General features: G+C 40.6%; 1 protein-coding gene across 2 annotated transcripts in view; it reads left to right on the top strand.

Annotated features, from left to right (window-relative positions):
- The window catches only part of LYST (lysosomal trafficking regulator), a 222,488-nt gene that overhangs the window by 187,110 nt on the left and 11,801 nt on the right, over positions 1-23,577 (top strand). For both annotated transcript variants that reach the window (XM_031001211.3, XM_055372561.2), the window contains exons 47-50: positions 2,631-2,767; positions 9,380-9,478; positions 18,833-18,972; positions 19,249-19,346. In XM_031001211.3, the coding sequence (XP_030857071.3) occupies positions 2,631-2,767; positions 9,380-9,478; positions 18,833-18,972; positions 19,249-19,346 (474 nt within the window). The remainder of the gene's footprint in view (positions 1-2,630; positions 2,768-9,379; positions 9,479-18,832; positions 18,973-19,248; positions 19,347-23,577) is intronic.

Below are 23,577 nucleotides of genomic sequence, written 5' to 3'. Positions count from 1 at the left end.
AAATAAGAGAGGATGCATACCGTTTTATCTATGTTTAGTGAATTAATAGGATAGGGTAGAACTGTTTAATCGTAATTATTGTGATATCAATGGTTCATTCTTACTAGTATGTTACAATTAGTTATGAGGCAATTTACAAGTAATTTACTAATAATACCAAAGTACCAACATGTGTGAATTATTTACCTTTAAAAAATTAGAGTACAGTAGGCTGGGTGCGGTGGCTCAAGCCTGTAATCCCAGCACTTTGGGAAGCTGAGGCGGGCAGATCACGAAGTCAGGAGATCGAGACCATCCTGGTTAACATGGTGAAACCCCGTCTCTACTGAAAATACAAAAAAAATTAGCCGGGTGTGGTGGCGGGCTCCTGTAGTCCCAGCTACTCGGGAGGCTGAGGCAGGAGAATGGCGTGAACCCATGAGGTGGAGCTTGCAGTGAGCCAAGATCGCACCATTGCACTCCAGCCTGGGAGACAGAGCGAGATTCCGTCTCCAAAAAAAAAAAAAAATTAGAGTACTGTAAAGTTTCTCTCTGTTGAGCAAAAGAGAAAGAGCAGGTATTATCACTTTGCATTATGGGACTTAAACATGTCAAACATATTCTAAGCCTATCTTATTTGTGCCACTACAGTCATGAACCCTTAGTGTGCCCTTAATAGCTATGTTCGTTCAAATTACACTTAATTTCTTCACACAATGTATTTGGAATTTGTCAGAACCTGGGTATGTCCAGAGCAGTAGTTTAATAGAACAGTTTCCTCCATGGCCTCCACGGGCAGTTCCTGAGTTTTGCATCCTTGCCCTGCTGCTTACTAGCTATGTGGCCTTGGGGAAGTTAACTTCGTGCTTTGCAAATCCTGGCTTTTGATCTATAAAGTAGGAATAACAAAATAATTTACCTCACAGGGTAATTTTCTGTAAGGATTCAATACAATAATGTATGGGGATGATTAGCACAGTGCCTGGTTCATTCTAAGTGCTTAATAAATGCTTATTGGCCTGTAAAGACCCTAGGGTCTGGGAGAGGTCAGTGTTTACTACATACACTCAACATTAGACCCAGCAAGGAACAGTCCACATAGACATTCTAGAGAGGCATTGACTGAACAATGTTGTAGCTTACAGATGAAAGTTAGGTCACTTGTTAACACAAGAGACACACTGCATCAGAATCTCTGGGGCTTGAGTCCAAGCTTATACATGCTGAAAATCAATTTTAGATTCAATTTTAGTAGATCCTATTTAAGATATACTGTCCTAATAGTTAAAGGAGAAGTTTCTTTTTCTGAAAGAAAAAAAAAAAAAAAAGATGATGCCTCTTGTGGTACTGGAATGAGAAACCTTGGTTTATGGAGCACTTGCTGCATGCCAGGCATCATGGTAGATTTTGAGAGGACTCAAGACTCATGATATATGTGGTTCCTTTCCCTAGCAGCTTATATTTAGAGGAATTTCTATTTAGTGAGTATATTCCAATTATTTTGTTAATTTTACTCAGCCAAACAAAAAGCTGTGAATTGCCTATTTTCAATATGCTGTTGATTCATTCAAGAAATATTTATTTGTTATACTCATCTACTTCTGGGTATTCTGCTAGGTACTGGAATAAATAAAGCACATCGTCTCTCCTTTAGGAACTTAAAACATTGCAAGTTTCAAGGGCAGTACCATTTACAGCATCTATGCTGCATTTAGCTATATTCAGCATACCAACAAAGCATAGATAATTAATAGTACTGGGAAATGATGTCAAAATTTCCAAACTTTTATGCCAAGAGAACATCATACTATGTTGTAAAAAAGAGAGAGGGCTGGGCGCAGTGGCTCAAGCCTATAATCCCAGCACTTTGGGAGGCCGAGGCGGGCAGATCACTTGAGGTCAGGAGTTCGAGACCAGCCTGGCCAACATGATGAAACCCCATCTCTACTAAAAATACAAAAAAAAAAATCAGCCGGGCATGGTGGCAAGCGCCTGTAGTCCCAGCTGCTGGGGAGGCTGAGGCACGAGAATCACCTGAACCCAGGAAGCGGAGGTTGCAGTGAGCCGAGATTGCGCCACTGCACTTCAGCCCGGGTGAGAGAGCGAGACTCTGTCTCAAAAAAAAAAAAAAAAAAGAAGAGAAGAACAGAGCCTCCTTGAATTGAATGAAGGTCTACCATACACAGTTCTGCAGTTGACAGGATTAAATGATCCCTTCTCAGGCTAGGTGTTGCTTCCACTCTAGCAGTGTTATCTTCCTGCTACTAACAGTTGTCTATCCTGGGTATCTAGAAAGTTAAATAGTATCTAGTTCATATTTATTTTTAAAAGAAAAGGTGTCTCAGAACATGAATAGAGTAAGCTTCACTATTACTGTGTTTTATAATAATTTCTTAACAGAAATTTTAGTTCTGAGTCAAACAAATCCCAGTCAAAACAACACAAGTGAAAAAATATAATCCCACCCTGAGAACCCTGTTAGCATTAAAGGAATAAAACTAAAAAATTGTTCCATTTTAGAAATTTAAAGGTGGTTTTGCACCAAATGATATGTTCTGCTATGTAAACTTCACCCTTTAATCTGCCAGTTTTGGGCTGTCATGTAACAATCGAGCAGTGACAATCTGATACTTTTCTTTCTCCTTCTTGAGGTGTGAGAAGCATGAACAGTACGGACATTCAGTGGTCAGCCATCCTGAGCTGGGGATATGCTGATAATATTTTAAGGTTGAAGAGTAAACAAAGTGAGCCTCCAGTAAACTTCATTCAAAGTTCACAACAGTACCAGGTAAACATTTTATTTTATTTTATTTTATTTTATTTTATTTTATTTTATATTTATTTTTTTTGAGACGGAGTCTCACTCTGCCGCCCAAGCTGGAGCGCAGTGACACATCTTAGCTCACTGCAAGCTCTGCCTCCTGGGCTCACGCCATTCTCCTGCCTCAGCCTCCCGAGTAGCTGGGACTACAGGCACCTGCCACCATGCCCAGCTGACTTTTTGTATTCTTCTAGTAGAGACGGGATTTCACCGTGTTAGCCAGGATGGTCTCGATCTCCTCACCTTGTGATCTGCCCACCTTGGCCTCCCAAAGTGCTGGAATTACAGGTGTGAGCCACCACACCTGGCCAACTTTTTTTTTAATTTTAGAGTGTCGCTCTGTTGCCCAGGCTGGAGTGCAAAAGCACACTCTCAGCTAACTGCAACCTCCACCTCCCAGACTCAAGTGATCCTCCTCCCTCAGCTTCCCAAGTAGCTGGGACTACAGGTGCGTGCCACCATGCCTGGATAATTTTTATATTATCTGTGGAGATAGGGTTTCTCCATGTTGCCCAGGCTGGCCTCAAACTCCTGGACTCGAATGATTCACCCGCCTTGGCCTCCCAAAGTGCTGGGATTACAGTGAGCCATTGTGTCTGGCCCATGTAAACATTTTTGTGGAATCTTTATAATGGTTAATGCATAAAAATGAGTCAGACTGGCCGGGCACAGTGGCTCATGCCTGTAATCCCAGCACTTTGGGAGGCTGAGGCGGGCAGATCGCCTGAGGTCAGGAGTTCAAGACCAGCCTGGCCAACATGGGGAAAACCCATCTCTACTAAAAATACAAAAAAAATTAGCCAGGCATGGTGGCACATTCCTGTAATTCCAGCTGCTCAGGAGGCTGAGGCAGGAGAATCGCTTGAACCCAGGAGGCAGAGGTTGCAGTGAGCCAAGATCACGCCATTGCATTCCAGCCTGGGCGACAAGAGCGAGATTCCATCTTAAAAAAAAAAGAGTCAGACTGATAGCAGCTAGGTTGGTTGGTTGGTTGGTTGGTTGGTTTGTTATGAGATGAAGTCTCGCTCCATCGCCCAGGCTGGAGTGCAGTGGTGTGATCTGTGCCCACTGCAACCTCCACCTCCCGGATTCAAGCAATTCTCCTGCCTCAGCTTCCGAAGTAGCTGGGACTACAGGCATGTGCCACCACGCTTGGCTAATTTTTGTATTTTTAGTAGGGACGGGGTTTCACCACGTTAGCCAGGTTGGTCTCGAACTCCTGACCTCAGGTGGTTCTCCCGCCTCAGCCTCCCAAAGTGCTGGGATTACATGCGTGAGCCACTGTGCCCAGCCAAGCAGCCAGTTTTTAATATCCTGCAATTTGTCCAGTCAAGAAGCTGATGTTAGGCTGGGCGTGGTGGCTCACGCCTGTAATCCTAGCACTTTGGGAGGCCAAGGCGTGGGGATCACCTGAGGTCAGGAGTTCGAGACCAGCCTGGCCAACATGGTGAAACCCTGTCTCTACGAAAAATACAAAAATTAGCCACGCATGATGGCGGGCACCTGTAAATCCCAGCTACTCGGGAGGCTGAGGCAGGAGAATCACTTGAACCTGGGAGGCAGAGGTTGCAGTGAGCTGAGATCGTGCCATTGCACTCCAGCATCAGCAACCAGAGCAAAACTCTATCTCAAAAAAAAAAAGAAAAAAAGAGAGAATCTGATGTTTATAGTACTTACAGACTTCCTAACTACCACTATATTTGTGTCCCCCAAATTTGTTTTCTACCCATTTTCTGTTCTTTTTTTTTTTTTTTTTTTTTTTTTGAGACGGAGTCTCGCCCTCTCGCCCAGGCTAGAATGCAGTGGTGCAATCTCGGCTCACTGCAATCTCTGCCTCCCGGGTTCAAGCGATTCTCCTGCCCCAGCCTCCCAAGTAGCTGGGATTACAGGCGCGCGCCACTATGCCCAGCTAATTTTTGTATTTTTAGTAGAGACGGGGTTTCACTATTTTGGTCAGGCTTGTCTCGAACTCTTGACCTCGTGATCCGCCCGCCTCGGCCTCCCAAAGTGCTGGGATTACAGGCGTGAGCCACCGCGCCCAGCCCCCATTTTCTTATTGAGAGAATATTATCATAATCTCCTGCTCAACATCAGTGAAGGGCATAGTGTTTGAACCAAATCAGCATTGCCTTCTTCTCAGTGTTCACTCACCTTTGTCATTAGGTCATTTTCTGTAACCATAGTGCCATCTTTTATACCTGATTTTTCCTAAATGGACTGGTTATTCAGGCATCATGTATAGTAGAAAGAACATTGGGCCTAAAGCCCTGTGATCTTTGTTAGTGTCCCAGCTTCGTTATATACTAACTGCAGCCTTTGACTAGTAACTTAATCTCTCCAAACTTGAGTTTCTTTCCTCCTCATTACAACCAAGATAATAGTACTCACACTTCTTTCTCAGAAAGCTGCTGTAAAATGTTTCCAGTGTTTGTGAAAGAAACGTGTAAACTGTAGCCGGGCGTGGTGGCTCAAGCCTGTAATCCCAGCACTTTGGGAGGCCGAGGCGGGCGGATCACAAGGTCAGGAGATCGAGACCATCCTGGCTAACACAGTGAAACCCCGTCTCTACTAAAAATACAAAAAAAAATTAGCTGGGCGTGGTGGCGGGCGCCTGTAGTCCCAGCTACTCGGGAGGCTGAGGCAGGAGAATGGCGTGAACCCGGGAGGCGGAGCTTGCAGTGAGCCGAGATTGCGCCACTGCACTCCAGCCTGGGCAACAGAACGAGACTCCGTCTCAAGGAAAAAAAAAAAAAAAGAAACTTGTAAACTGTAAAATACCATGTAAATATACAGTATGCTGCTGCAACCGTTCCAGACTGTAAATCGTATGGACAGCCTTCTTTTTTGACTCTCTTTCCGTGGGAAGTTCTCTTACCATCCTCTGATTTCCATTACCTGCATAACACCTGCTGCCTTATCATGTGTCCTAAAATGTATCCCATTCCCTGAGCTCTTTAGAAATGGAGGAAGCTACTTAGGGGAATATTTAGCAGTGAAAGCAAGAGGAGCAGTGCCTTGTTTGCATAACCCTCAATATCCCTGACCAAAATATTGCCACCATTTGTTATATAGCTTACCAGGAAACTGACAGAAGTAAGAATAAAGAGACAGTGAAAAACAACTTTACTAGGAACTTTAATAAGATTCTTTTTTAGTTTTGAAACATCAGGCTGCATTAATCAGAGGCTTTGTATGCAGATAGAAATATATATATACAAACACAAACAAGTTATAACCATAAATCATGGCAAAGCTGGTAGTATAACTAAATTGGAAATGAGTCTACAAAATAAATGAAAACACAAAAACATATTATAGAATCAGTATGTCCCTTACTGCACCCTTTTTGGGATTATTATAAATTGGGAAAAACAGACAAATATGTACAGTGGGAGTTAGATATACAATACATTCTACCTGTCAAAATACACTGACACAAATTTATGAGCAGATTTAACTCATTGCTGTCATCAGTAATCTGTATTTACAAACATCTTGACTTTCCAATGAAAAGTGAAGAAAAACAAATGAAATCATCATCAGTATTAATTGAATGTTTTCAACGCAATGTTAAAGATATAAGCTTTCAATCAAATTCTTTACACCTTTAATTACTAGGCATTCCTTCTATTTAAGAGTTGGGTACTGTTACATTAGATTGATGTGGTGTGAAGAGAGGACAAAGATGAACAAATAACTTTAAAGTTGCTTTCCGATTCACTAATCTATTTTCACCAGTACAAAGACAAGCATTTAGTCAAATTGTTTTTGCCAAGTAAATTGACTTGTTAGTTTAGCAGATCCAAAGCTTGAATAAAGTTGTTTAAAATTCTTATTTTTATTTTTTTCTAGCTTTATTGGGATAAAATTGACAAATAAAATTGTATATATTTAAGGTATACAATGTGATGTTTTAATACATGTATATATACATTGTGAAATGATTACTACAGTCAGGCTAATTAACACATTCGTCACCTCACATAGTTAGCATTTTTTATGTGTGTGATGAGAATATTTAAGATCTACTATCTTAGCAGATTTCAAGAATACAACACAGTATTATTAACAGTAGTCACCATCCTCTACATTAGATCTCCAGAAGGTAATCATCCTGCACAACTGAAACCTGTACCCTTTGACCACCATCTCTCCATTCCACACACATTACCAGCACGCTCAGCCCCTGGCTACTGCTACTCTACTCTCTGTAGTTCAGCTTTTTTTAGATTCCACATAGGAGCAGGATCATACAGTATTTGTCTTTCTGTGCCTGGCAGATTTTACTTAATACAATGTCCCCCAGGGTCATTTGTGTTATCACAAATAACAGGATTTCCATCTTTTTAAAGGCTGAATAATATTTCATGTATATAAAAGAATTTAAACATTGCAAAATTATTTGTATCATAATAGATGAAAATAAAGATGAAAGAACACTATCACAAGTCCTGCTAGCAAAACAAGATGTGATGACATTGTGTGATACTTTTAAGTCAAATGACTAAACTGGATGAGAATACTATATTGCATTTTCATCTAGAGATATATTTCTAAAGATATATTTTTGTTCTCCCATTCTTTGATTTGAGAAAATTCAGCTAGGATATTATTATTATTATTATTATTATTATTATTTGAGACGGAGCCTCACTCTGTTGCCAGGCTGGAGTGCAGTGGTGCGATCTCGGCTCACTGCAACCTCCCCCTCCTGGGTTCAAGCGATTCTCCTGCCTCACCCTCCCTACTACCTGGGACTACAGGTGCGTGCCACCACACCCAGCTAATTTTTTGTATGTTTAGTAGAGACGGGGTTTCACCATGTTAGCCAGGATGGTCTCGATCTCCTGACCTCGTGATCCGCCAGCCTCGGCCTCCCAAAGTGCTGGGTTGCAGGCATGAGCCACCGTGCCCTGCCAGGATTTTGTTATATAAAGACTCACGCTCTGAGATTTCACTTATATGATCAATTTCATCATCATCAGTAGAGTCTAGAGTCCTGACGGCTGTGTGCCTTCATGTTGTGATTAGTCTCATAATTGTGAAACATCTTCCTCTGTCAGCTTTCTTGGTAGAAAATGAAAAATTCTGAATTCTCCACTGTGTTCAATGAAAGCCAAAAGTAGACTACAGAAGTGGTGTCTCCAGCCTTCTTTTATACTTTCTTGAAAGATGACACTATACTTTGGACAATGCAATAAGAAAACCAAAAGATGACAATTTAGTTCACATATTAGATTATCCTCTTGGGAGATTCCATCATTCTCCCATTTCCTTGCTTGTTTGTTTGTTTTTTGCATATTTAGGAATAATTGATGAGTAGTGATGAAATAATTTTTAGAATGATGAAATCGCTAAATGTTTCAGGATATAGAAAAACAAGTTAGTTATTAAGATCTTATAATGTAACTTAGGTTGATTCACTGGATCCATATGGTAATTCCAAGACAGAATGAGTTTTATTCTATGTATTTTTTAAAAGTGCATTTTCTCTTTGTTCTTTGGAAGACCTCCAAGAAAGAATAAAATTTATGAAGTATCAATCCTTACAAATAGAACTACTCAAGAAAGAAACTGAAAACATAAAATTGGATCCAATGGATCCTTATGGTATAACGGGAGTTAAGAAGAATAAAGATCAGAGAAAGTCATTTTCTAAGGTAGCAGAGACGTGAACACACTTGTAGTGCAAGGGAGGAAGCCAGCAAGAGACAGCTTGAAACTGTAAGAAAAAGAAAACAAGGTTTCTGAGGAAGCCTGAGGATGAGGCAAGGCTGACCTTGAAAGCAGACATTTCTTTCTCTGAATCAGAAGACAGGGAAACATGTTGAGGTGCAGAGGAGAGGAGAGGAAGAGGTGTGCAGCTGGAGGTCTCCATCTGCTTAGTGAAGTGAGTGTGGGGGAGGTGGGACAGGAGAGCAGTTGGGGACAGTTGCTGCGGACATGGTGCTTGGGGTGGGGGTCAGCTAGCATGGAAAAGAGGACCTGTCAGGCCACATAGAAAATTGACTCAAACCTGAATGGTGCCTCCATGGTTAGGACTGAGGGATTTTGTACCAAAGGCATAATCCCATCTTTTACATTCACATTTATCTTCTTTCTTCCCCTGCTTAACAATCTTTAGAACTATTAGAAGCAATACCTCTGTTTACATGTACCTGTTTCCCCACCAAAGACATAAAACGAGGAAAATAAAAGCAAAAAGCAAATAAATATGTGAAGTACACATACATTCACACTCAACCTTGGATTTAATCAATCCTGAATCATTTTGTTAAATTTATCTAAATATATATACATATATACACATATATCCACACACAGGCACGTATAGACATAGACTATGCATTATAATATATTTTAATTTGGAAACAACATTTAGAGATTTGGCTCAAAGTTATGGAATATTACTATACCTGACACGTTTCTGTTTCAAGAAATGTTTACCTAACATTTTTGAGAGTTAAAAAAAATAGTTGTCAGAAAAGTAGAAGTATTTTTCATTCTTTTATTTTATTATTATACTTTAAGTTTCATTCTTTTAAAACATGATAATCTTTGATTGGTCCTTTTTCAAAGGTGACTAGTTGTGCTTGGGTGCCTGACAGTTGCCAGCTGTTTACTGGAAGCAAATGCGGTGTCATCACAGCCTACACAAACAGATTTACAAGCAGCACGGTAGGTTCTGGGCTTCTGTGTGGGTAGTATGGGACTTTGTCAATGAGGGGAAGAAAGCCTTTATGAAGTATAATTCACTTTGCATAAGATTAACTTAAAATGTTTATACCTTAATCTCCCTACATTAGGTCTTAAAATTCTTTAGGGTTTATTAGAATCATGAAAAATCTTGAAAACAATTGTAGTAGTCCCATTTTTTTTCAGAGACAGTATTTTGAGTTAGATCTGTTTTGTATTTAGGCTTTTAAATGACATTTTGGTGCTTACCTGTATTTGCGATATCAACCTGAATGCTTAGGAGTATACCGTAAGAGTCTATCAGTTTGAAAGCTTAGAAACCCTAATGTCCAACATTCCGATTCCCTCTGGGTAAACTAAATGACAGCAAAATCTAAGTAGTCTGTCTGGATTTGTACCACTTACTGGAAGAAATTTTATTATTTTTCAGCCACTCACTGAACTCCCAGGATTTTGGAGTTGAATCATAAAACGGGAAAAAATAAGACAGATTATGCAATGCTTCTTTTAATTTACTGTTTTTGGGGGGTTGTTTTGTTTTGTTTTTGTTTTTTGAGACAGAACCTCCCTCTGTTGCCTAAACTGGAATGCAATGGCACAATCTCAGCTCACTGCAACCTCCGCCTCCCGGGCTCAATCAATTCTCGTGCCTCAGCCTCTCGAGTAGCTGGGACCACAGGCATGTGCCACCACGCCCGGCCAAGTTTTGTAGTTTTAGTTGAGATGGGGTTTTGCCATGTTGGCCAGGCTGGTCTCGAACTCCTGGCTTCAAGTGATCCTCCCACCTCGGCCTCCCAAAGTGCTGGGATTATAGGTGTGAGCCATCACGCCCGGCCTGTTTTTGTTTCTTGAATCAACTGCCTGTGGTGCAGTTGAGGATATGTGTCAAGTTTAGGTTGATAACTCAGTAATCATCATTCTGATCCAGAATTTTCGCTGTGCATTTTTTTCCATTATAATTTTCTTTATAGTATTAAATCTGTTTTACTGAGTGAAACCTGTATGTCTAGCATAGGGTGACTCCCAGGTTCTTCATTTTCTTTTTTTGTTTGTTTTTGTTTTGTTTTGTTTTAAGACAGAGTCTCACTCTGTCGCCCAGGCCAGAGTGCAATGGTGTGATCTTGGCTCAATGCAATCTCTGCCTTCCGGGTTCAAGCAATTCTTCTGCCTCAGCCTCCTGAGTAGTTGGGATTACAGGCACACACCACCACACCCGGCTAATTTTTGTATTTTTAGTAGAGACAGGGTTTCGCCATGTTGGTCAGACTGGTCTCGAGCTCCTGACCTCAGGTGATCCACCTGCCTCGGCCTCCAAAGTGCTGGGATTACAAGTGTGAGCCACTGTGCCCAGCCAGGTTCTTAGTTTTTTTTCCAAGCTTATTCCCTTTTGAACTCTTGTTAAGTTTCTTTGCATGGTCACTGAGGTATAAATGTGACCATATTTTGTTTCTGTCTCTTAGTCTAAGGAGCCATTAAAATGGTGTAAACAGGAGTTATATGATCCAATCAGCATTTTAGGGAGACCACTGTAGAGCCTGCAAGGAGAAACACTTCCAAGGGCATGAGACTGGGAGCCAGGACACCAGCGAGAAGGCCACTGCAGTGATCCAGGCAGGAAGCAAAGAAGGGCAGGTTAAGGAGCCCGAACAGTGGAGTGTATGCTCTAAGACAGGCCCACACCCAGGATAGAGGACCACAGAAGAAGGACATCCAGACATCAGGGAGCCTGATAAGTTACACTTGAGCTGGATCCTAAAGGATCAATCTACTATAAGTGAAGGAAAGAGGAAAGAACATTTCAGGCAGAGGAAATAGTTTACACAAGAGCCTGGAATCAAAGGCATGGGGATTTTGGGGGGTGGCAAATACTTTTCTGTGTAGTTTAGAGTGTAACGTGTTGGGGAAGAATGACAAAAGCGGGGCAGGAAAAGATTGAGGCCAGTGATGAGGTTCTTATATGCCATGATAAAAAGAATGCTAAAGAATATAAGCAGGGTGTGGTGGCTCATGCCTGTGGCCCCAGCACTTTGGGAGGCCAAGACAAGAAGATCGCTTGAGCGCAGAAATTTGAGACCAGCCTGGGCAACATAGCAAGACCTTGTTTCTACCAAAAAAACAAAAATAAAAAAATTGGTTAGGCATGGTGGTGCATGCCTGTGGTCCCAGCTACAAGGGAGACTGAGGTGGGAGTATCACTTGAGCCCAGAAGGTCGAGATCACAGCAGTAAGCCATGATCACACCACTGCACTCCAGCCTGGGCGGCAGAGTGGGACCTGACTGAAATTGTTTTTAAAAAAGGTTATAAGCAGAGAATATAAGTGTCATAACTTTTTGAATGTCTCCTTTTTATCACCTTTTGATTCCCAAAGACTTAAAATGAATGTTAATTTTATAACATCTGTAATATTCACACTGCCATTGCCTTTAATCTTCTGAGCTCCCCTTTCTGACTTCCCCTACAAATCGATTCTAAACCCTGCTGCTAGGGCAGTTGTCAGCTTGTGCACTTGGATCATTTTGCACGATGACATGGACACCTTTTTAAAACCTGGCTTTATCTTTTGCTTTTTATTTCCTTTTGCTTTTGCCAACACTTTGAACAGCCTTGTTCTTAGTTTTCCCTACTTCTCCATTTTTAATTGTGCACTAACACAGTGTGCAGTACAGGTTTAAAAAAAAAAGGTTAAGCTGTCACTATAGGAGTATTTGTGCACAGGATAGCTTTGAGGAAGCAGATCAAGAGCATAGCTATTACAATTTAAATACTGCAAGACATACACTTCTTTTAGTTTTGAGGTCATGACACACTTGTGACGGCTTATGTTGCTTAGCTGTCCTCAGTTATATATTTGCCTTAAAGCAGATTTTTCAGCTAATTTTTATAGGATTTTTTTTCCACCTAAGTATTAGGTAATCAAATCATGAGATTAATAGTTACTATTTAACAGTGCCAAAAAATCTAACTTAGTAGTGTAGTTTTATCAGTTTGTTCTGTTGGGAGATTACTTGGGTTTTTGTAGACATTGTTGTTGCTTTTTCCTAGGGATCGTGTTGCTATTCTGGCATCTCTAAGGTTGTGGTTCTGACCCTGAGCTTGTGAGGTTAGCAGGAGACACCTCATGTTCACTGGTTTCTGTTCTTCAGCTTTCCTGACCCACTGAATGCATGGTTTTAAAAGTGTTCATGTTCTCCTTTGGATTGTCTTTAACACAGACAAAAGATGGGCCCCCCAACCAGTGCCACATAGGATGTGGCCAAATCCTTGTTTGAACATACTTTCAAGGGGATCTTACGAAATACCTTCCTTAGCTAGTAAGCATATCTAACTTTGAGCACCGTAAGTTTCTGTTGAAGCACCCAAGATAAAAGTCTTCTAAAATGCATTCTAGGTAATGATGAATAAGTTGACTCGTTATATGGGATTGTAACCTATAAGCCATTTAAATGTTAGAGGAGAATATCTTCTAAATGTGATAACTGATTTTAAAATAGTTGCTGTCGGGTTATTCTGTCACTAAGTAAGTAACGTGTCCACATCATCTTCGTATAAGTGAACACCTGTATATCTGTTCTCTAACTTGAGAGTGGCAGAAGAATATGTATGCAGCTTATACAAGGTAGTATTACTTCGTTCAAGAACAATATTTAAAAGAAGGTGCCAACACAAGAGACCTGCTCGACCCGCTGGAAGTTATTTTCTGACCCATCAGTGAATTGTCTAGTAATATTAGCCTTTGCAGTCATTTCAAAGTGCAGAGTTTATTAAAAAATTATCAAACACTACTATTAGGAGCCCTATGTTGTGTTTACCCATAACTGTTACTCATTTCACAGAGTAAAAGGTGGAGAATAGGTCAATAAATCTGTACTCTATGTTTCTTGTGACATATTTTTTATAATAATGAATGGGATTGACTGTGGTCAGTAGGAGAATGACCTAAAACTTTAGGAAAATATTGGCCCAAGGAGACCAAACTTGTAACTTATCAAGTAGAACGCTAACCTCATTTTACTTTTGATGTTGAAGTAACTCACTAATCTGTACTCAGTGAATTGGAGATAGTTGTTCTGTTTAAAATTGGGACACTGAAGAAAAACAAAGCATGTGTGGAAAAAAATAAAATAGAACTTCTAGAAATGACATAATAAAAATAATAGTTAATATTTACTGACTGCTTACTTTGTATTAGGCATTGTTCTAAGCTCTTTACAATTTCTGATGTATTGGGTTTTGACTCAAGTATCTTTATTTTTCTCTATATTCTTTCATCCGACTACATTTCTGTGGTTTTAACTATTGGCCCTAAGCATAAAACAGATGTGAGGATGATCTTATTCTAAGAGCTGTGCATTGTGTTCCAGCCCCAGGTTGTCTGATACTTTCCTTTCTTATCTCCCACCTGGCTCATGGCCTCTCCTGCATCAGTAGTGCCTGCTGTGGGCTTCCTGAGGCTGCACAGCATGCTTCTCATTTCTTGTCCGCCACATGCTTCTCTGGGGCTTCCTCTCCATGTCCGCCAGCAGCCTGTTGAGCTAAGGCACCTTCCCTTTCCTTGTTGCTCTTCTCTTTCTCCACTTTCTTCTTGGGCATACAGGGTCTTGCCCTTTTGCCCATGCTGGAGTACAGTGGCACAATCACGGCTTACTGCAGCCTCAACCTCCCAGACTCAAGTGGTCCTCCCACCTCAGCCCCATCCCCGACCCCCTACCAATAGCTGGGGCTACAGGCACACACCACAATGCCCTACTACTTTTTAAATTTTTTTCTAGAGACGGGCTCACACTATGTTGCCCAGGCAGGCTATTCTCGAGCTCCTGGGCTCAACAATCCTCCTGCCTCAGCCTCCCAAACTGCTGGGATTACAGACGTGAGCCACACATTAAATCTTCGTAATAACCCTTTGATGTAGGTTTTGTCATTATCTCCATTTTTACATGAGACTACTGAAACACACAGTTAATCCTTCTTGTAACTTGCCCAACGTGTCACAGCCGATTCATTGGAACAGCTAGTTAAGCAGCAGATTACAGAATTAATTAACTGAAAAAAATTACACAGAATATAAAATAGAAAGATAAAGAAAAAAATGAGGAAAGAAGGGATATGAGGCCTAGAATGAGAGCATCCAAATGTGATGAGTAGTTACAGGATGAGAGAAGGAAGAAAGGCCCAGTGTGAAGAGATGATGACTGAGATTTTCCTACAATTAAAACCCAAATTTTGGATTAAAGAATCACAGCAATTCTTGGCAGGATAAATAGAAATGAGTCAAACCTGTCTCCTCCAGATGTCCCCCTGACCATTGCCCCAGCTCATTCCTTTGCATCCTGCCTGGGTCCCTATGTTGACCTTCTCACTGGTGTCCTGGCCGCCAGTCTCATGTCCCTGGAAGTTGAGTCTCCTTGTAGGCTCTATGATGGCCTTCCTAAAATGCCAACTGCATCACATTAGTCCTGCCCCAGACACTTCACTGACCCTTTATTGCTTGGGGGATAAAATGTAGGTTGCTAGGCCTCACACACCAGGCTCCGTGCTCTGACCCCTCTCTGCCTCACTGCTGCCTCTACCTCACTACCACATTTCTTCCTGCTCCCTACCTACCCTGCTCCCAGTAACATTGGCAGTGCCACTTTCTTTCATATCTCCTTTCCCTCACACATGCTGTCTTCTTAGCCCAGAGTGCCCTTTGACAGCCATTTTTCTTTGAGTAAATTCTGCCAGTTCTTCAAAACTTCAGTTCATATGCCGTCTTCCAGGGAATCCTCCTTTCACTCCTTGTCCCCAGTCTGAGGAAGCGACTTATCTGTGGGTCCCCAGAGTTCTTTGTGAAAATCATCTTTGGTAGCCCTCATTCCTTACTGCCATGGAGCTCCCAGAGGGGAACTCTGTATCCCCAGCTCCTGGTTCAGTGACAGGCACACAGTAGGGGACACTCAACAATGTTTGTTGGATGAATAAATGTATGGGTTGCCCTCCACATTACCTGTCTCTCTCTGTAATATGAAAATCACTTGTAGGCCAGGCGCGGTGGCTCACGCCTGTAATCCCAGCACTTTGGGAGGCTGAGGCAGGCGGATCACCTGAGGTCAGGAGTTCGAGACCAGCCTGGCCAACATGGGTAAACCTCTTCTCTACTAAAAATACAAAAATTAGCCGGGCGTGGTGGCAGGTGCCTGTAATTCCAGCTACTCGGGAAGCTGAGGCAGGAGAATCACTTGAACCCAGGAGGTGGAGGTTGCAGTGGGCCAAGGTTGTACCATTGCACTCCAGCCTGGGCAACAAGAGCGAGACTTCATCTCAAAAAAAAAAAAAAGAAAAAAAGAAAAAAAAAAAAAAGAAAGAAAATCACTTGTGTGTCCTTATTAAAAATATCCATGGGCCAGTCACAGTGGTTCATGCCTATAATCCCAGCACTTTGGGAGGCCTTCCCAGGTGGGAGGACCACTTGAAGCCAAGAGTTTGAGACCAGCTTGGGCAGCATAGCAAGACCCTATCTCCACAAAAAGAAAAAATTTAAAAAGTAGTTGGGCATGGTAGTGCATACCTATAGTCCTATTATTCAGGTGGCTGAGATGGGAGGATCACTTAAGCCCAGGAGTTTGAGGCTACAGTGAGCTGTAATCACACCACTACACTGCAGCCTGGGTGACAGAGTGAGACCTTGTCTCAAAAAACAAAAACAAATAAACAAAACTATGATCATTGCCGATGGCCAACAAGAGATTTACTGTTTCTTAAAAAAGTTGTTCAGAATAATCCTCCCCTGAAACGATGAAGAGTGGATAAAATATATATACAAAAATATATCTTTATAAAATATATCCATGTTTTAATATAACTTATAAGTATATATTTTAATATAATGTAAACATATAATGATAAAATATATTTTTATTCAGTCTTAGTTGTGTGTGTGTGTGTATACATATATATTTAGAGAGAGAGAGAGAGAGCCTTAAAAGCATTGAAGATCTGACAAGCTAGTAAGAAACTACCAAGCCAGAGAGGTAAATAAGCAGGAAGGAGCTTTAGCCCTGAGGACACTATCAATCCTGAAACACTGACACTGTCCTTGGACAGCCTCTATGGAAGAAATGGAAAACAGCACCCAGGAACTAAGCAAGCTGGGGAGTGCCAAGAGAGCCCGCCTCCAAAAGGCTGGTCCCTTTCATTCTGCTCTCTCAGAATGAAAATGAGTTGCATGGGAGAATGCTTGCATGGAGTTATATCCTGGGCTGGAATTCCCTGGTTTGTCTAGGATCCTCAAAGACTTCACTTTGCGTTAAGGTGGCCCCAGGCTGGTGTGGTGGTGGGTGTCATCTGGCAGAAACAAGGAAGTTACTTGCATTCTGTTCCACAAATAGAGGAATTCCTACAAGTAAATGTTATAATGTAGTGACAAATACACAAAACCCGGCACAAAAAAATACAGCTAAGAAAATAAATTTATGAAAAAGTTAAAAGTTATAATAAAATAAATATCATTTAAAGCAACCTTGATTGCCACTTGAAACTTAGGAAATTGTCAAAGATTTAGAGTGGGGCCAAATCACAAACTCAATGCTGCGGAACCCAAGCAGAAAAGGAAGGGGCTCAGGTCCTTTAGAGCAGGGAATTCCTTGGTCCTACATACCTCAAAGCATGATCTGAAATGGGTTATGGGTATATCCCAGTGGCTCTGCAGACTCCTGGCTGTGGAGAGTGTCACAATCTGAGAGCCAGAATGGCTCTAAAGGGAGGGCCCAGGGATCCAGGCTTACGACTCTTGCTCTTGTTAAAAGCCGATCTGGTCGCTGTGATTGTTTTCAGGTGAAGGTCACACGCCCTAGCTAAACAGGCAGTTGCTACACAGCTCAAGCCAGTTGTTCCAAGGAATAATGTGAGCCTGGTATTGCCTGGTCTTTTGATTCTTTAAGTGTAAAATATGTATTTTTATGTCTATAAAAATATGTAACTGGACTACATAGCAGCTAAGATAGATAGCTATACCTAATATATCAACACAGATATATTTCAAAAACAATGGTGTTTTTGAGAAAAGGCAAGATGCAGAAGATACCTAAAAAAAATACCATATATTCAGAATTCATAAACATGAAATACAATATAATACTTATATGTATTATACAATATGTTGTTTATGGCTATAGTAACATAATAGAAGTATAAAAACTTACATAGGAATATAAATACAAAATTTAGGCTAGTAGTAACTTCTGACAAGACAGAAGAAATAGGATGTAAAACAGTACACAAAATTATATGTACAATGTGTAATGCTTTATTTAAAAAATAAATTGATAATATAAAATGTTAAGATTCTGGATAGTCAGTATATAGCTCTTTATTATACTTATTCTTTCTACTTTTCTATATTTTTGAAGGGGAAATATTGAAATGCTTTATGATAATACTTAACCTAACAAAGCAAGAGTCAAACCCTGTGTGGACATCTGGTATCCATGAGCCAGTGTGGCCCTCAGAGCACCAGTTTGGAAGCTTTGATTTAGAAAGTCAAGCCATAACTGCTGAGTATCGGTAGCATTAGGGCCCATTACCATTGGTAACATCACCAATTTGTATGACACCTTCTGAAAGTACACTGTCAAGAACTATAAAATTATTAATATTCACAAACCCACTAGGAAAATTTTGGAAATTTTAGCAGAGACAGGGTTTCACCATGTTGGCCAGGCTGGTCTTGACCACCTGACCTCATGATCTGCCTGCCTCGGCCTCCCAAAGTGCTGGGATTACAGGCATGAGCCACCACGCCCAGAATTTTTTTTTTAACAGAAGCATTTCTTCTTAAAAAACTTTAATTATTTATTTCCCAAAGGTCTGCCCTCTAATCTACTAAAAACCTTTTATACATGAAGAATGTATGGTATTATCTATAATTTGAAAAAAAAGAAACAATTTTAAGTGTCTATCAATGAAGGATAGTTGTAAATTATGGGGTACTAACTGTATAGAATATTATAACATCATTAAAAATTATTTTGAAGACAGTGTCAAAATTAGAAAATGCTTATAGGAGAATATGTAAAATATAAAATAGGAAATTTTTATGTGGCAATATTACAACTATAAAAATACATGTATATTTGAACAAAGATTGGACAAGAATAGACAAAAATGAAAACCAGATAACTTGAAATTATGAGGAATTAAAAATTTTTTAATTTCTTTCTTTGTTTTACTCTGAATAGGATTGAAGAATGATATGTTTGAGAAGACCATTTGAGTCACTTTGGTTGTTTTATTTTTGAGATACTATACTAGAGTACTTTTTGTTGTGGTTTTTATCTCATACTTAATTTTAAAATTTCAGCCATCAGAAATAGAAATGGAGACTCAAATACATCTCTATGGTCACACAGAAGAGATAACCAGCTTATTTGTTTGCAAACCATACAGTATACTGATAAGTGTGAGCAGAGACGGAACCTGCATCATATGGGATTTAAACAGGTACAGAAGAAGGTCTCCAAATCAAACATAGCATTTTTACTATATGAAATAGATAAACCAAAATAATGTCTTTACGTTATAATCATTTTAACCATGAAACACATGCTTAAAGGTAGTAAGATTACCTATTATATTTTATTGAAGTCATACAATCAGATAGGAAAACATGTATGCCTTATGTACAATAGGTACATAGACTGAGAAGAAGAATCACAAAATAAGAGAATGTAATTATATTTAATGATCATATACAAATTCATGTCTTTTTTCTTTCAGGTTATGCTATGTACAAAGTCTGGCGGGACACAAAAGCCCTGTCACAGCTGTCTCTGCCAGTGAAACCTCAGGTGATATCTCTACTGTGTGTGATTCAGGTGAGCTTGCTCCAACCCAAAGCACACGGCTGGCTGGTGCTCTAACAGCGCATTCGGCCAGTGGTTACCTCCTAGGTCGAGCCATTCTCTCAGGTCCCTGCCAGATCTAAATACTTTGGTAACAGCATGTATATGTATAGAAATACAATATGGTCCAAGACTGAGTGCATCAATTTAGGCCTCAGCTTATGCAGAAGTTAGTATTGTCATAATTTAACTATTTTTCTGATACATGTAAAATTGCATTTGAGTACATGTTAAGCTAAGCAAATTATTGTTACATAGTTTTTTCAGTTTTCTTGGTTTTGACTTTTCTCCCCTTTTTTGCTTCTGCTTTGTAACTATTGACTTTGTTACCTTCCTCCTGTGAAAGAACAAAATTTTAACAAATTGAGTTGAAAAATTGAATTAGCTTTTATTAATGATTCGTGAATCAGGCAGCATTCCATCTATGAAACAGAAAGGTACCCCAGTGAGCTGAGCAGAGGAGGTAGGCTTCACAGGCAGAAAAAGCTGAAGAAAGCAGAAACAAGGAACAAAACTCAGATAGATCATTCCACAGTTACTTTCCTTAGAGGATTAAAGCAGAAGGAACTTCCTTATCATACCAGCTCAACTTGAGTGATCCCCTATCATTGATTGCTGTGAACCTCCTGTTTTTTTTGGAAAACTAGCCCATTTCCAAGTTCAGTTTGATTATGCGTCACCTCGCACAAGTGACTACTCCATTCTTGTTTGATCTGGTATGTTAGGGCCTAGTGCAGGAGCTCAGTCTAAAACATTGGCCTCCCGTAAATTTTATTTAACACTCCTGACTAAATGAAAAGCCTCAGCAGATGACCAGCTTGAATATATGTCTTCCAGGTTCAGACAGAGAGCAATAGTATAGAATAGTAAATGGAAGTATAATTTGCCTTAAAAATTACATGACAAAAATATATCACCTAATCAAGAGTGTTTTGTTGTTGTTGTTTCATATATACATGTTAAGAAACCAATGCATCCAGCAGAAAAGAACAGTTGGAAAATTCATGAATTTTCTGTTTGCATTTCTATTTTTAAGGGTCTTAAGATGCAAAGGATCCTCTGAAAAACTGTTTGCTTCTTTCTGTCCATTCAGTGTTGGACATACCCATAGTGGGTAGTCCTCTATCCTTTGCTTGCATTTTTTACATTGTTTCTTTTTTTCTAACACAAAATGTATGGTGTTTTTCCAGAGACTAACCAGTTCTCTGACACCAACTGGGTGTCCCACCGTGCAGTTCAATTGTGACACTAGAAGTTTGCAAATTTGGAGGCTGCCATGAGCCCCACCCTCAAGTTCAATAATTTGCTAGAATGACTCACAGAACTCAGTAAAACACTATTTATACTTAACAACTATCATTTATTATAAAGGATAGAAATGAACAGCGGCTGAAGAGGTGCACAGGACCAGGTCTGGAAGTGCCCTGAGTGCTGGAGTGTCTGTCCTCCTGGAGTCAGGGTTGTGGAGTTAGGGTGCACCATGTTCTGGCACACAGTTGTTAGAAACAAGTGCTTGGTGCCGTAAAGAAAAACTAGCACTTAGAAGATTTCTCAGGAAGGCACATTTACTTCTGCAGAAAGGTGCTGCCTGCGTCCGACCGACCGATCATAAGAGCACACCGAAAAAAGGAGATAAAGATTTTTATCCCTAACACAGCTCCTGTTGCTGTGTCCTCTCGCCATTGGCTGGAGTCAGACTGCACAATCTAAACTAACTCAATTGGCTAAGACTTAAAGTTTTCTAACTATGGTAAACATGGAGTTTGCGAGAGGAGGGGAGGAAGAGACTGTTGCTAAGGCAGGAAGGGTAGTTTATAGAACAAGTCTGGGCATGTCTGGGCATATAGAGGTTTGCTAGTTACAAAATAAGCAAGGGTGGGGGCTGTTTACAGAGCAAGAAAGACCAAGGGAGCTTGGAACTTATTATTTCTGACACTTTTCCCCTTTTGATTTTATACTTCTTCCTCTTCAGAGTTCTTAAATTTTTCTAACATCTCTTGGCTTTGTAGTTCCTTTTGGTTGTTTAAGAGTAGGAACTTATTTGAGTAGGGCGGGGGAGAATCGAGAGAGGTTTTGGTAAGAGCTTTTTCTATAAGCCTTTGCCTTAATCCACGAATACAAGGTATGATGCAGCAACTTACAAGAATGAGTACACTGATAACAATTGCAAGGGGGGTAAAGATTGATGTTATGAGTCCTTTCTTTTTCTAAACCATTTTTCCATGAATTTTCGGCTAATTTATTTACTAGGGTGGTAAGGCCCTGTAGGGCTTTTGTGATTGTTCTACTGGGGGCTGTGTTGTTAGGGATAAAAGTACAACATTGGACTCCAATCATGACACAGACCCTGCCCTTTTTGGCCAATATTATGTTAAGGACTATTCTATTTTCCTAAGCCATCTGACTGGTAGGACCTAATTGTTCAGCTATTCCTTTAATGGCATCCCTAGTATAGTTAGCAAACCACTGTTGATTATAATAAAGGTAATTTATCCAGTCTACATTTTTGCTTGCAGTTACCCATGAGAACAATATAGATTCAAATCCTGCAGCTATTTGATTCCTGGCTTTAAATTCATTTAGCACCTCTTGTGGAACTTTGATAGCATTTATATATATGTGACGATCAAAAGACCCGAGGGGGACACTTTTTTTTTTTTACGATTGTTCTTTCTATTTGGTTGATGAAATGCGAGGGTGAAAGGGATGGCTAATTGGATTAGAGCGCAAATGCCACTCCACTTGCTTGGCAGAGTACTTAATAGTGGTCCACTACAATACTACCATACATCCGCTTGGGGATGAACAAGGGCAGACAGGCTGGTTAACTCTTGAAAAGGCTTAGATTCACTGCATCCTGTTATGCTTCCAAGGAATGCCAAATATTCCCCCTGTCGTGAGAGACACAAGGTAAAATTGACATTGTTACTTGGAGGCCAAATAGCTCTGGAGGGCTGACCCACAGAGCCTGTAACTTCTGGGAATAGTAACGAGAGACTGGCATGCCTTATTGCCCCGGGCTGTGGGGTCTTGGAAGAGAGCTGCTATGCAGTTCATATTCTGTTGGTCAGAGGACCATCCAAGTGGAAAGGGGACGATTTGGGTCTCTGCTCTGCCTGTTGCAAAAGCGCAACAATCGCTTTTATTTAAGGTGTGAGCGGAATATTTAATCCATTTCAGCCAGGCATTTATATCTTGGTACCCAGTTTTTATGGCTAAAGTTTGTTTTAAATCCTTGACTTTTATTATAACTACTTTGGTTTTGTCATTGGGCATGAAATGGTAGATGGTTTGATTGGATGGGCTTGGGGAAGGGGTAACAATAGAGGATAGCAGGGAAGAAACAAAGCGCATTTCAAAGAAGCCTGTAGAGTCCTTTCTAACGGCATTTTCTCCTAGACCATAGAAGCGCCTAAGGTGGGGTTAGAGTTGCTAGAGGTAGGGATAGTAATAGAGATGAGTAGTGGGTTGCACTGGTGGGTGTGACAGTTGTGGGGGGCGGTGACTCCTTTGGTGAAATGGAGGTAATGCTTTAGGGTGGTGCAATCATCTGAGGATGTCTAACCTTGATTTTTGGTGGTCTAAACAACATATGCCCATTGAGAACATAAATTGGGGAGAGAGTGCTGATCTCCCCACCATAGGCGGGATAAGGGGGCGGTAGTGGCTTCCCTGGAGGGGCAGAGGTATTTTTCTGATGCTATTTCTCTTTGGCGTTGAAGGTTCCTGCAGGGTATAACAAAACAAGCATTAAAAGTAATATTTTGGGGTGAGCTTGACTTAGTTACATTAATAATAAAATGGAGGGCGTGGTTAAGGGAAAGAGAAGAGAAAAAAAAAGAGACAGACTGATTAGACTTTTCTTTTTAACATTGCTTTGGTGGGAGTCGGCCCTGGGACAGTGGTCCATGGCTTTGAAGAGGGCAGTGCTTTCTTGACTCGGGTATAATGGGTCTACCCTTTTTCAGCAGTTTGGATTACTGTTTCAGTTGTTAAGAGGACCAGGTAAGTTCCTTCCCAGATGGGCTTGAGCTTTCCCTCTTTCCAACTTCTGATAAGGACGTGATCTCCGGGTTGGTGTCGGTGAACTGGGAATTTGAGGGGTGGAGTTTGTGCTAGGAGGCTTTGAGTCTTGAGGGAGTGAGTAAAGGGTGGCAGACAGACTAAATACATAGTTTCTAAGAAACTGATCCTTTGTCTCAAA

The sequence above is a fragment of the Gorilla gorilla genome, chromosome 1, assembly GCF_029281585.2.
Source record: "Gorilla gorilla gorilla isolate KB3781 chromosome 1, NHGRI_mGorGor1-v2.1_pri, whole genome shotgun sequence".
NCBI classification, from domain to species: domain Eukaryota; kingdom Metazoa; phylum Chordata; class Mammalia; order Primates; family Hominidae; genus Gorilla; species Gorilla gorilla.
Note: the sequence above shows the minus strand (reverse complement) of the source record. Positions and strands in the feature narration are given on the sequence as shown.